Source organism: Crocuta crocuta, unplaced genomic scaffold, assembly GCF_008692635.1.
Source record: "Crocuta crocuta isolate KB4526 unplaced genomic scaffold, BGI_CrCroc_1.0 scaffold71, whole genome shotgun sequence".
NCBI lineage: Eukaryota > Metazoa > Chordata > Mammalia > Carnivora > Hyaenidae > Crocuta > Crocuta crocuta.
This window is the reverse complement of record NW_027527548.1, coordinates 1615826-1629413: the sequence shown is the minus strand read 5'-3', so window position 1 is coordinate 1629413 and position 13588 is coordinate 1615826. Positions and strand designations below refer to the sequence as shown.

The 13588-nt window shown below is 53.4% G+C and overlaps 1 protein-coding gene across 2 annotated transcripts in view; it reads right to left on the bottom strand.

Moving 5' to 3' along the window:
• Positions 1–13588, bottom strand: part of ELMO2 (engulfment and cell motility 2) — a 42709-nt gene that overhangs the window by 15605 nt on the left and 13516 nt on the right. Inside the window, exons 2-9 of one of the 2 annotated variants that reach the window (XM_077766158.1) lie at positions 11557–11684; positions 11210–11250; positions 10695–10767; positions 10316–10366; positions 6651–6832; positions 5031–5130; positions 3835–3986; positions 1284–1362 (exon numbers count right to left, since the gene is read on the bottom strand). In XM_077766158.1, the coding sequence (XP_077622284.1) occupies positions 1284–1362; positions 3835–3986; positions 5031–5130; positions 6651–6832; positions 10316–10366; positions 10695–10767; positions 11210–11250; positions 11557–11634 (756 nt within the window). In that variant the 5' untranslated portion in view covers positions 11635–11684. Of the gene's footprint in view, positions 1–1283; positions 1363–3834; positions 3987–5030; positions 5131–6650; positions 6833–10315; positions 10367–10694; positions 10768–11209; positions 11251–11556; positions 11685–13588 lie in introns of those variants that run through there. The other variant, XM_077766167.1, reaches the window with a different exon arrangement.

The window sequence follows — 13588 nt, the reverse complement described above, 5'->3', positions numbered from 1 at the left end:
GAGCACCCGCATCGGAACGTGAGGTTCCTGCGCAGCTCTGACCTCCCCACCTGGAAGAGGGCTGGGGCCCCTTCCACGCGGCAGCGCTACTTACAGTGACAGGCAGGTCTAGAGGGTTAAGGTGCTTGTCCTGCCGGCAGAAAGCAAAAAGCACAGAGAGAAGCAGATGGAAGAATGAGCTTACATTCAAAACTGGACTAGGAAAGAGGAGGGTCACAGAGCAAAGCCATCCACGACGGACAAGGACAGACAGAACCACAGATGCGCCGGGTCCTCCTGCTGGACCCACTAAGAGCTCGGTACGTGAGCCCACACGGCTTTCAGCTTCTAGAGCCCGTGGAGTTGACAGAGAATTTTAAACTCTTTCTTCTGCGCACCACGTGGGCTTTTACCAGGGGCATCTAGAGTGTCAGCGTTAGAAGGGCCCTTAGAGATTTACAGAAAGAGAGAAGGAGACCCAGGAGGTTAAAGCACCTGCCCGGCCAGGAAGAGCACTTAGCCTCAGGGCGCGGGCCTCAGGTCAGTGCCTGTCCCCGCCCCCGGCTGATTCCTGGTGCCCTCACTTGTAAGACAGGGGTCTGGTCTCTCCTCATGACAGATGACATCCCTGTGAAGTAAACAGGGCAGATGTTGCTGCTCCTATATTACAGATGAGGAAACGGGGTTCAGAGAAGCAGAGCGATTTGCATCATGTCACACAGCTAGTGAGCAGGGGAAGAAAGCAGGTTGGAATCCGGGCCAGAGGATCTTTATACATGAAACTTTGTGCGAAGCCCCCCCAACCCTTGCTTCCTTAAGTAAGGGTCTCTTTTGTTTTGGTCTCCTTGGACTTGACAGTGAGGCCTGGAGGGTCTCCTCTCCCTTCTTCTGGACCCTCTAAGCCAGGGTCGACAACTAAGACGGAACTGGGCTTGTCCTCTAGTTGTGTATATGAGGTCTTTCTGGAAGACAGCCACACCCATTTGTCCTCCTATCGCCTGAGCTGCTTTGGCTGTAATGACAGATGGGACAGCTGCCACACAGACCATCGGCCGCAGAGCAAGAAAATATTTACTCTCGGGCCCTTTAGAGGAGAAAGTTTGCAGCCTCCTGCTCTGACCCGAGACCCGCTGGGGCCCCTCCTAGTTCTTCCCTGGAAGTAGGGGCCCTGACACAGAGGGACAGGAGGAAGGGACCCTTGGGGGACACGGCTGCGTTTCTGCTCTCCGCGCAGCAAAGGGTGGGTGGGTGACAATTCTCCTGGAAGAGCTCAGGTTGAAAAGCTTGAAAAGGCAGCCACAGACCTGTCGCTTGTCCTCGGGAGCCTTCAGGAAAAGCGCGTTAATCAGTGCGATGGCGTAGGTCTGAATCTCCTGGTTGGAGCTGTGCCAGTGGAGAAAGAAGGCAGAGGGACATTAGAAGACGGACCAGCGAGAGCAGCCTGGGGGGTTTACAGCAGCCGCTCCCAGATGATAATCAAATAATCGTCCAGGGCGAAGCCTCAAAAGCCTTAAGAGTGGGCACGTTCCATGACCCGGCCACTCCACTAATAGCCACTTATCCAAAGGCAGCAATCAGAGAGTTGGACGAGATGTACTGGCAAAGGGTTTCATTCAAGTACTGTTAAAAAAAGAAAGAACGGTAAATAATCCCAATGCTCCAGTCACAACTGTTTATACACAGTAGAGTTGGGGGTCGCCATTAAAAATCATGTCATAAAGTTCTTCGCGTGGGATTTGGGGTTGGGTTCGAAGTGAATGTAAACCCCAGAAATGGTGCAGAAATTATTTCGTGCAGTTGGTTGACTATGTGTTATTTTCGCCAAGGAGGTGAGAGTCTGTAACAGTCACTGAATTTTCAAAGGCATATGGCATGCAAAAAGGATTTAGAGCCACCCTTTTAGAAGAAACTTTAACATGGGGAAACGTTCAAGAGATCTTATTTCATAAAAAGGTCAAGGTGCACAAAGCATGCGCACCTGTAAGCACAAGTAAGCTCCTGGTTTTGTTAAAAAACAAAACAAAACAAAACAAAACAAAAAAAAACATACATAGAAACAAAGATAAGCAGGCCGGTCAATCTAATGTAAACGGTACTTATGTCCGGAGGTGGGAACATGGGAAAAGGATTTACTCTGTGCTTTTCTGTATTTTCAAAGCCTCCAACTACAAACTGACTTCATTTTGTTCAGTTTTTATTTTGGAGAGAGTGAGCGAGTGAGCGAGCTGGGGAGGGGCAGAGGGAGAGACAGACTCTTAAGCAGACTCCATGCTCAGTGCAGAGTCCAAAGCAGGGCCTGATCCCATGACCCTGGGATCATGATCTGAGCCAAAATCAAGTCGGATGCTCAACCGACTGAGCCGCACGGGCACCCCTAAACTTATTTCATTTTAATACAAACGAACAAACTACAACCATTCTCTGGAGTCTTACAAGCCTGGCACTTGGCAAGATGTCTCCATGTGCCGCACTGTGCATTCCGTGGCTCTTTTCTTAGATGAGCTAACAGACTTCCTGCTGGGGGGGGAGGGTTCCTGGGGGTGCCATGGAGGGCACTAAGTATCTCTCTGCCCACACAGCAGAGGACATAACTTCTGGTAGTAGCTACGGGCTGCAAATATTCACGGACTGACCCCGAAGAAATGCCATCGTCCTCTACCATCCCTGAGGACGCAACTGGGTCATTCCTGATTCAGAAGCAAAGAAACACAGAGGTGAGTCTGACGTTAGGAAAATCAGAACTCTCCATCTGGAGTTTATAATGTTCCCTTCACTTCAAACAACCTTTTGGCTTTGGGGTATGAAAGCAGAGGCTGAAGAACTCCTTAAAAGTGACAAGGAGAAATNGGTTGGGGTCTCAGCTGAATGCAGACAGCTGCTCTAAACAAGCAAAGCTGGGAGCTCTGGCTTCCCCGGGAACTGACAGGGCATTGCGTGGGCATCCTGTCCGTGCCCGAAGTGCTACGAGGAAGCAAGGGTCAGGAAGGGGTCAGCAGTACCACCACCTTGTCTTGGGGAGTCCAGCCCCCCCAAAGAGGGTGAGAGGCGAGTACGAAGAATGGGGAAGAGAGGAACGGGACTCCAAAGGGCTCATCTGTCTTCTGGTTTTACCGTTTGATAAAACGGTTTAGGATGAGATATGCTTCTTCAAGAGCAAAAACTCCTACCTATCCTGTGCTGGCCACTCTGTTAGACCTTTGGTCTCCTTTGATCCTCACAAGTCTGAGTAATGCGGAGGATGAACCCCAGCCCTGACCTGAAGAAACGGAGACCAGACGAGACAAGGTGATGTGCTGAAGGCAGAGACCTAGTTAGGACGCAGGGGAGCCTGGATCTGAACAGAAGGCCCGAACTGGTGCCCTACACAATAGCCCTTGCTACCCCCACCCCCAGCATACTGTTAGTGTGCTAAGTGTTCATTCTCAAATATTAATTGACTTCTACTTAAACCAAAGCAAGGGATCTAAGAATGACAGTCCCTCTTCCCAGAGAGCTCCAAGTTTAAAATGGGAGGCACGTAACAACAACAGAGGATTTTCTATAATTATCATAGGTACAAACAGAGACTGTTTGGCCCACAGAGGGGAGAGCATCTAACTCTGTCCGACAGGCGGTAGCACGGGAGGCTGGGAAAACTTCAGTTCAGCCTGAGGGACAAGGGGCGCCACTGAGGATTTGGGCAGGAGCGTGACACGATCGGGTCCCGATCCCGGGAGCGTTCCGGCACAGTGTGGAAGTGCTGATGAATGCGTGAACACGCAGGCCAGTGGCTTGGAACACAAGCAAAGGGGTAGGACTGGGTGACGCGCAGAGAATGAGAGGCAGTGGGGGGGCCGGGGCGGGTGCCTTACTCACACCTGGAGGTGAGAGATGAGTTGTCCCACGGTGATCTCCTCTGCTATCTTCTGGTACAGGCTCTGGCTGTTCAAGACCATGCTCTCCAGGATGGCCAGGGACCTCTGAAGAATTGACACGTCCACCATGGGCTGGCTCACGTACCCTGCAATCTACAGACAGCGAGGGCCAGATCGATCAGGGGGCCCGGGACCCAGGAGCGCTGGACGGCCGAGTCCCTGAGGTGAGCCCACGAAGGCTCCCCTCCCTCATATGCCACCCGCCCTGGGGCAGCTGTCCCCACATGGACAGTGGTGTCTGGTTTATGGTCATCTTGGCATGGTCCCTAGGCATGGACAATTCAGTTTCAAACGACAGCATCCAGTCAACTGTGTTTCCTCAAAATCTAAGGGCTCCATCCTTGGTTTTCAAAATGGGGGTTCAGGCACGGGAAAGCTGTGTAGGAAGCACAGGCTCTTAACTGAAATCGGGACCTCTTCTGATCTCCACGTGCACACGTACACTGTGCTCCCCCCACACGCAGGACAGCAGGGACTCAAGAGGCAGGAAGACCTCAAAGTCTTGTCATCTAACCACTGCCCATCATTATAATCGACACACGCCCATTTCACTTTTGCCGAAATATCTCCGGCATCAGGAAGTTCCCAACGTCCCAAACCAACGACACGTGTGATTCTAGGTCAGCAGATCTATTGCTCACTGGTTTTAGTTTAATTTCTGGAATTGACACTGTCCCTTCCTATAGAAGAAAGGAAAGCAAAAGCGTACCCTCCCACACACCAGTTCGATCTGACAGTCCACACCGGCTGCCCTGCAGATGTGTCAACAGAAGGCAGACTGGTACAGAGAAGGCCAAAGAAATGGACATGTGTATCCAGAGAAGGGAGCGCTCAGCAAGCAGGTCAGAGACACTGAGCTCGCGCTGGCCTACTGGCTAGTGTCTCCCCAAGATTTGCTGTCAACCCCGTACCACTCTGGCCACACCCAGTTCTGAGAGCCCAGTTCCTTCTTCGAGGGCAATGAAGGAATTCTCTCAGGAGTCCCAGGAAGGCCCGGGCGTGAGGAGGAAAAATGGGGCCTCGGGGCTAGAAAGCCGACCGCCAGCAGCACGGCGGTGTCACCTTCATGTCTCCATGAACCCAGAGGACAAGGGGCCAGTGAGGGGGGAGGGGAAGACAGAAGGCTGGAGGCCTCACCTGCTTGATGAAGGTGATTGAAACCATGTCCCAGGAGACAATGCCATGGTCCATGAGCTCTAAGAAGGCGGTCAAGGTGAATGCCAGCATCTCACTGTAGCTGAGACACAAACAGAATACACACAAAATAACACAAAGATTCAGAACCAGGGAACACAGGTGTGACGGCAGCCACAACGGGGGACGGACTCCAGCGTCGGCACCACGCAAGGGGTCAGGGCCTGTGGTTATAGGCACCCGCGTGCGGGCCTCGCCACGTGTGCAGCAGATGCTGTCCAGGTGTCCATCCATCGCTGGGCAAGGGCCGTGGGTTCGGCTTTCCTTCCCCGAACCGCCTCATCTCCGAGACACACAACTGCTCATCTGCTTCCCAAACCAAGAAAGCTATCAGACCTTAGTCACCCCCAACGCTTGGCAGGGGTACCCAAGGTAGCTTACAGCCCATGTTCAAGGCCAAGAGGCAGCAGAGTGCAGGACAGGGAGTGCAAGCTTCAGCCCCGGGTTCAATCCTGTTCAACTATTTACTAACTGTGCACGTGTTCTCTCTTCAAACTTGAACTTCCTCCTCTGTAACACTGCGCTCATCTCACCGTGTTAACGTCACAGGGCTGTGGCCAGGGCAGGAGGACAAGGTGTGCGAGGCCCTCGCTCACCGCAGGGCTGAAGGAAGATGGGGATTAGAATGTCTTCCCTCCTGTGTCCCTCATCTTTCCACTCACAGCCCTTTATACGTCCGTACGACGCTCTCGATCTAACGAACCCTGTGCCCAGTGGCAAGGCACGTTCGGACCCATTAACGACACTCCTCGTGGCGACACTGCAGTGGAAGCAGCATCCCCATTTTCAAGAGGAGGAAACCAAGGCCGGCCAAAAGCCGTGCTCCTGGCAGCCTGCAGAAGTCCGGGGCCAGCGGGAGGCTCCAGGATTTCAGCGCAGGATTTCTGCAAAATCAGAGACTTAAACACCCATGATTAGTTGCTTGGTTTGGCTGAAAATTTCAATAGCTGATTCATCGGCTGAAAGATTTCTGACTGCCTCTCTGCCAGCGGAGACACCAGAGGCCCAGACGGCCAACTAAACATCTGTTCCGCCACCGGGGGCTGGTCACGGCGCGGCCCCCACCGCTCCCATCCTCGCAGGGAGATCACAAGCTGTGGAGCTCCGTCTCCCTGTGAACATGGCTGGTGGGGAGACGGCGAACACAGAGGAAGGCCTGTGCGCACGTGCATGTGTGCAGCGGGGACGTGACTGGACAGGGAGGGAGCAGGGGCGTGATTACAAACAGACCCCCGTTCTGGTCAATAACGGGCAGTCTGCTCCCTCGCCTCCCCCAAGCCAGTCATTTTCCATAAATCTACAGATCTGACATGAACCGACTTCTCTCTTCCTGACTCCTGCAGCCCCCGTTCTACTCCTACGCGGCGTCTGTGAGAGCCCAGCTCAACTATGGGATCGAGGCCCATGATCGTGTGTTCCTCTGCACGGACCCTAGTGCTCGGCATGCTGCTCTGTACACAGAAGGTGCCCAGTAAGTTCAGGAGGCCCGGTGGAGAGGAGGGACGCCCCGCTGAGTGTAGGAGGTCTCTCAAATCCCCCAAGCAAGGGCGCAGTGGTACTCACTGGGACAAGAGCTTGGTCCCGCTCTCCACGAGCCGCGTCAGCACCACGATGCCATCCATGTTGATGAACTCGGTGGCGAAGGTCACGTCGGCGGAGAGCTTGGCCAGCTCCTTCATGGCGTCCAGCCGGGCCTCCATGTTGGATGACTGGGTCCTCTCCATCAGCTGGCGTGCAGCCCGGGACTACGGGACCAGAGACAAGACACATGCCATCTGCGCCTCGCGGCAGGGGACCGCTCCGTGAGTGGCTCATAAAGGCCTTCCTGCGGACATCCAGCCCGAGGCGGAACTAGCTGCTCACGCTGTCTAGGAGTCGCTTAATACATGCTTATTGGATCAGTCAGGAAATTAGCAGGCTGCCAAGACCAATCTGTAGTTATGTGTATCCTTTCTGTGGCACTCTGGTCTACGGATCACAAGAACTTCCCACCGGAGGACTACAAGGGGACTGAGGAGACAATAGTCCGCCGCCTCTGGCAAGACACAGAACAGATAATGGCTCAACAGAGGGACGTTTTCTGTGAATTTAAGCCGTCAGCCAGTAGACGACGTGGTCTCTTGACGTAATGAGCTCTCAGTCACCAAAGGCAATCAAGGAGAATCTGGACAACCAGGTGTCCAAGATGCCACATGAGGGATTCTTGCATTGGGTGGAGGATTTAATCTGATGATCCCCTCTAAGGCCCCTTTCAATCTGAAAATGAGATAAGCCTGACAATTTTTTTTTTTTTTTGGACTTTCTCTGAAAGTCCGTGTCATTGATCGTCAACCTGACAGTCCCGGGGAAACTTTAAGGATATCAAGGAACTGGCAGCTTTCAAAATGATGGCTGGTGACTAGGCTTCCCCTCACACACCAGCCTTTCCCAGCAGACTGCCTGCCTGCTTTCCGCAAGCTCCGGCCGCGGGCCCTCTTCCTGAGTGGTCGCCGGGCCTTCCTCTCGCTGAGCTTACGAGCTTTATGGCCAGCGCCTTGCCAGTGACCGCTTCCTCATTCTCTGTTTTGTGTGTGTTAATTAATATTCTCAGCTGGAATGGAAGAGCCTTGAGAGCAAACTGCTCCCGTGGTCTTTATGTTGTCCTGCGGTGCTGAGCGCGTGACCGCAGCCCTGCTACTGACAAGGAACGGCCGGCTCACCTCTCTCCCCTTGGCCTTTTCTCTTTGATTACGACAGGGATGGCCCTAGAGCAGCCCAGGGCTCTTGGGGACACAGAAACCCTCCGTACTCTCCACAGTGGAGAAGACGCACGCGGCGAGGAAAGGTCACAGGATAGGACAATTTGAAGAGCGCTGGTCTGCAGCGTACTTAGAAACTTCCAGCTCCAAATGTTAATTTTCCTCCTGAGACAGCATTTCTGGGCCGCTGCCTCCTGCTCCAGAGAGACGGGCTCCTGGGAAAGCCAACCACTCTGCGCAGGAGGTCTGTAAAACGCTTCAGCACGTCTACGAAAGCAACTCCCAGGCTGTCACATTAAGCTAGCAGAGCTAAGGGGGGAAATGAAGTCCTTAAGATGGAAAGAGTTCGGGAAGCAGGGGGGAGGGCTGGGGGGGGGGCAGGAGACATGCTGACGAGAATACTGGCAGGGAGTCAGAGAGCCCTGGGCTTGAGAGGCCGCTCTGCCATGTTTTTTTTCTGTGTGACAAGTGGCAAGTCGGTTAACCTAAGCCTCAGTCTGCTCGTCTGCAAAATGGGGCTATCAGGAGTACCCATCTCATTGGTATCTGTCAAGATTAAATGTTACCATATATGTAAAGCATTCAGCAGAATACAGGCGTTCGGGAACCGTTAGCTGTTACTACTCCGCGTTGCCCTTCTGCTCAGATGGACCAGTCTCTCACCTCGCCAAAGGGACACGTGCCACCATGCCCTTAATTTCCTGGCAGCCCTTCTACACCTAAGTGACCCCCATGCTGACTGTCCTCCTCGGACATCAGACAGTCGAAAATCCCTCTGCCTGGGCTTGGGATTCCTCCTGTCCTGACCCAGTAAGGTCCTGTTCCGTTTGCACTGTCAACCTTGCTCTCTTCCAGCTGAACTTATTCTCGAAGACACATTAAAAAAACTGCATCAGCAGTTAGCAAGTAAAGGGTGGAGGAGGTGGGGAACCGGGGTAGATGAGGGGACAAGGCAGGGAGGGAGACATTTCACTACATCTTTGTTGAACTTTTTGATTTTTGAAATACATGAATGTTTTGCCCCTTAAAAAATTTTTTTTTAATGTTCATTTATTTTTCAGACAGGGAGAGAGAGACAGAGCAGGAGCAGGGGAGGGGCAGAGAAAGGGGGAGACACGGAATCCAAAGCAGGCTCCAGGCTCTGAGCTGTCAGCCCAGAGCCCAACGGGGGGCTCGGACTCATGAACTGTGAGATCATGACCCGAGCCAAAGTCAGACGCTTAACTGACTGAGCCACCCAGGCGCCCGTTTTACCCCTTTTTTAAAAGCTTTATCTTTTGGGTCCACGTCCCCGAGTTCTTGCCTTCTGTGTCTACTTCCTCTTATGACCAAGCTTCCTGATAGCGCGGTAAAGTCAGGGACCTCACTCCGCTGCCACTACAGTCTGCTGTCACCCATCACCCCACCAAAGCTGTCTTCACAGAGGTCACCGGGGGCCGACAGGCTTCCCAGATCAACAAGCAGCCTCTCTGTTCTCGCTTACTTGCTCTCCGCTGGCTGCAGACCACACCTTCCTCTGTCCCAACACTCCCTGCCCCTCAGCGCCGAAGCCACTTCCTGCTCCTGGTTTTCTCTCTGCCCTTCTGGTTGCTTCCTTGGTTACCTTCAAGGGCCCCTCTGGCAGGAGTCAGGGAGTCACCTCAAATTCTCCCCTTTCCTTCCACATCCGGGATGTCACCACATCCCCTGGTTCACTTCTAAATACTTCTCATGCCCGTCCTTCCGTCTCCACAGTCACTTGCCATCGCGGGCTCATTAGCTTCTTAAAGATTCCTCCTACCACCAACCTTCTTTTTTTAGCCCATCTTCCACACTGTCACTAAAGTGATCTTCCTAAAATATAAATCTAAACATAATGTACCTTCCTGCTGAAAATCTTTCAATGTCCCCACGTTCCCTTTCTGAACAAAGTCCAAACCCGTGAGCAGGCCCTCTGAGGCCCCCAGCATCTGGTACCCTTGCAGGCCTGGCCTTCCCACCCGCCACTGCGGGTCCTCGGCCACCCAGCACCCCCGCCTTCCCCTAAGCACATCTCTCTGCTCGGGATACTTTTCATTTTCTCCTTTCTTCAGCGAATTCCTGCCTATCCTTCAACAGCTGCACTAAGCTTCGCCCTTCTCTGGGAAGGTCTGTTGGGAATCCTTAGGCTGCGCCAGGTGGTCCCTTTTCTGAGTCCCCACGGCTCCCTAAGCAACGGTCTGTCAAGATGCTTGAGTGAGGCCTTTGTTTATTCCCAACGGGCTGTCAGAGCAAAGATAGACTTTTTTTTTTTTTTTTTTTAAATAATCTCTACACCCAACACAGGGCTTGAACTCACAACCCTGAGGTCAAGAGGCAGATGCTCCACTGACTGAGCCAGCCAGGCGCTCCCTCAAAGACTGACTTTTTAAGCTCTATGTAGTCTTGGTTTTTGGAAAAGAGTCTGGCCTTTGATGGGTGCTCATATAATGTGTTAAATAAACGTACTACTGAGGAGAGCCGAATACCTACCGGGGAGATGGCCAGCTGTAAGATGGTCCCATTCTTAATGTCGCTGCGTGTCTGGGTAGCAAAGAGAAAGAAGAGTAGCTGAGATAAAATACTAGAATTGTGTAAGCCAGGTAAGTCCGTGAGAACTTGCTGTCGTTTTAAAGTAGGGGTAGAGAGCATCTTTGGTCAAGCCTCCTTTCGCGTGCTTCCTGCCCGAGAACGCAGATCCCCCTCCACGCGCCCCGAGCCATCCGGGCGCAGAACCCACGGGTTTTCCAGCCACTGGAGGAGGCAGGGGCTGGCGCGTCCCTGATAAACAGAAGCTGCCTGCAGGTCAGCAAGGCCGACAGTGCCACCTCCTTGGGTGAGTGAGGCCTGACCCCGCTGCCCGGGAACTGACCTGCTCGGTGATGTAGAGCTGCGGGCCGTCTGCATAACGGAGGGTGTAATACTCCGGGTTTGGCAAGGACCACCTGTGTAAGAAACACACAGTACAGGCACTGGGCCCTCCTGCAGGCCTGGCGACAGGCTGCAGATATTCATTTCTGGCAGAATTGCTCAAGGGCTTGGGGGGCCTGTTTGGAGGATGGGGGGGTCCCACGGGTTTTGGCTGAGACGCTGAAAAAGCAACTTGCTCGGCCTTGCATAAAGACGGGCACCACACAGAAGTGGGGCACACAATTCAGGGCAGGTCCTGCATGCCGTCCACACCTCGGCCGGGGCATTCTTGGGCTTAAAGGAAAGATAAAGATTTACGGCAGCTCTTAGGGGCATCCTCCTCGGCTCTACTTCCTTTGTAAGATGATGATCCACAAAAGCCCCATTCCAAGGACCCAGCTAACTGGAGGTGGGTCTGGCCGTGTTCCTCTGGTAGTTGGCCTGCCCTCGTCCAGAACGAGGCCGGTGTCTACTCACCCATCACAAACTTCCTTGATGATGGATGCCAGAGGCCGTTTCTGGGAGAGAGAGAGAGAGAGAGAGAGAGATCAATCTTTTACCAGCAACCACGTACTACTCATGTCAAGGTTCTGATGAGGGTCGCCAAGAAGGATAAACCCGAGGCCTTCGCATGGACCACCTCTCCGAGGGGAAGCCTCCCCGAGCCGGGGAGCCAACCTTCCACAGGGTGGGACAGGCCTTGATGTTCGTTCGTGCCGGCCCTTACCTCTGATGCCGACAGCCCCTGCCCCTGAAGACACCCTATGCCATGTACTTCCCAGAGCTCGCTCCCTGCACCTCTGCTTCTCATTTCAGGTGCTTACCTGGTCGATTTCAAGGAGCTGAGCATTAGCACCTGGCCATTCAATGGCTACCTTGACAATGTCTGATGGCGGTGGCATTGTTCCTGGTGGGCCCTGCTTCTCCGAGAAGCACACACAGACACAGCCGCCTGGAGACAAAGAATCAGAAAGAAGGAAAGAGTCAGAGAGCCTGCCTTCATCTTTCACTCCTTAGATGTTTTGGACGATCGGAAGACAGACAGTGTCCAAAGTAACATATGGAAACACTTGGTTGGCATTTTTCTACATCACACCATAACCTCTCCTTGGGCTTTTTGTCTCTTTAGATTAAACCAGCAAGCGGAAATGGGACAAAGCCTATCCATCAACTGCAGATCAGCCGGGAGCAAGATCTGCCGATGTGACACTTCGGTCTAAGGGTCAGAAGGGCCGTGTGGTAGAAGAATGAATTTACTGCAAATTCCTGTCGTGGGGCCTTGAGAGGGAGAAGCGTAGGCTCCGAGACAGATACAGACAGGCAGAGGCTTTTCTCGGTCGAGCGGTTAGCGGATGGAGCCAGCCCACTCCTGTCCTGCAGACATTCTAGCTAGACCCCGGTGGTGGCAGGGCCCAGCCACACACCCTCTCGCCTCCTCCCTCGTCACTGCTGCCAGTGGAAGGACCCCTCAGAAGGACACAATGTGGAGCCTCCTCTGTGTGGGATGACGCAGAGTTCAGAAAATGGGGAAGAGAACTGGGACAGGAAATGCTATTTTAGTCCTTATTGCCAAGGGCAAGGGCTGCTGAGAGCCCAGGCGTGCGGAGGTGAGAACAGCCTTACACAAGGGCCCCTCTCTAGGAGGACGAGGCTCCGGAAGTACCTCTGACCCCACCCCCCAAACCCCATTTGTCTCTAAAATAAAGGAAAACAAATCATTTTGAACAGGCTGGACGATGGGCCCATGTGACCGGTACCCTAGGCAACTCCGCCAGCTTAGCGGTTTTCCAAGTGGTAGTGAAAGCATTTTCTCTCCAGGGTCTGATGAAGGGAAGTCACTTGACGGATGGATTATTTCCGTGTATATTTACATCCCTCGCCTGCAGGTTCAGGATAGGCCTCTGGCTTAATGAAAAAGGCCTTCCTCCTGCATCCCCTAGGCTCGGCCGCTCTCCAGTGGTTCACACTTCACTAACGGGGACGGCTCGCCTCTCCCGGAACATGCAACATAGCTGTCGCCAAGCCGTCATTCACGTGTGCTGTCAACTTTCAGGCCCCAGCAGGGATGTCCATCCTCGCAGCCTCGGCGGCACACACGCCTTTGGGGAAAGGGGTCAGAGTCCCTTCCCCCCCCCGCCCCACGAGTCTCAGAAAGAGGGAAGCTTCCACAACCAATTTCCTGATGGGGGGTGGGGGGGGAGGCGGGGGCTGCTCCATAAGTCAACTGTCAAAAATGCTGGCGTTTCCGGAGCACGACAATGAGAGAGGGTTTTCAGAGTGCTTTCACTGACTTTGCGGAGCCCTCCCGGCAGCCACAAGAAGTAGGCAGAATCAGATTATTACTCCTGTTAGAAGATGGCGCAACTGGAGCTCAAAGGTTGGTTAAATTGCCTCAGTGCAACCAGCTCCTAAGTGGGAAAGGAGACAGAACCTGGGGCTGGCTTTGGCCAGCGCTCTTCCCCTCCCCTGAGTGGGCCCGAATCTCTGTTCGCTGGAATTAAATCAAGCCTAAAGGGGTTACAGGGGGCTGGCCTGGTGGTCCCTAAAGCTTCACTTCTGCAGCTGCAAGCGGAATGGTCCCCATGTAATGTGTATGTGCCCAGATACATGATGCACCTCTGGAAACTGCTCCCATTAGACTAGCTCCTGGCTGAGACGCTCTGCTCCAGTGACACAGCAAAGCAGGGACGGTACCATGGATCTCTGGATGCCTGGGGCAGGCACCCTTATCCTCAGTGGTGAATGTGCCACAATTAGGAGGCATGACTGTACAGCTGTGAGATCATTTTTTAAAACTGACATACAATTTATGTATCATGTATATTTATATACACGAACTGCAGAGCTCATGTATAT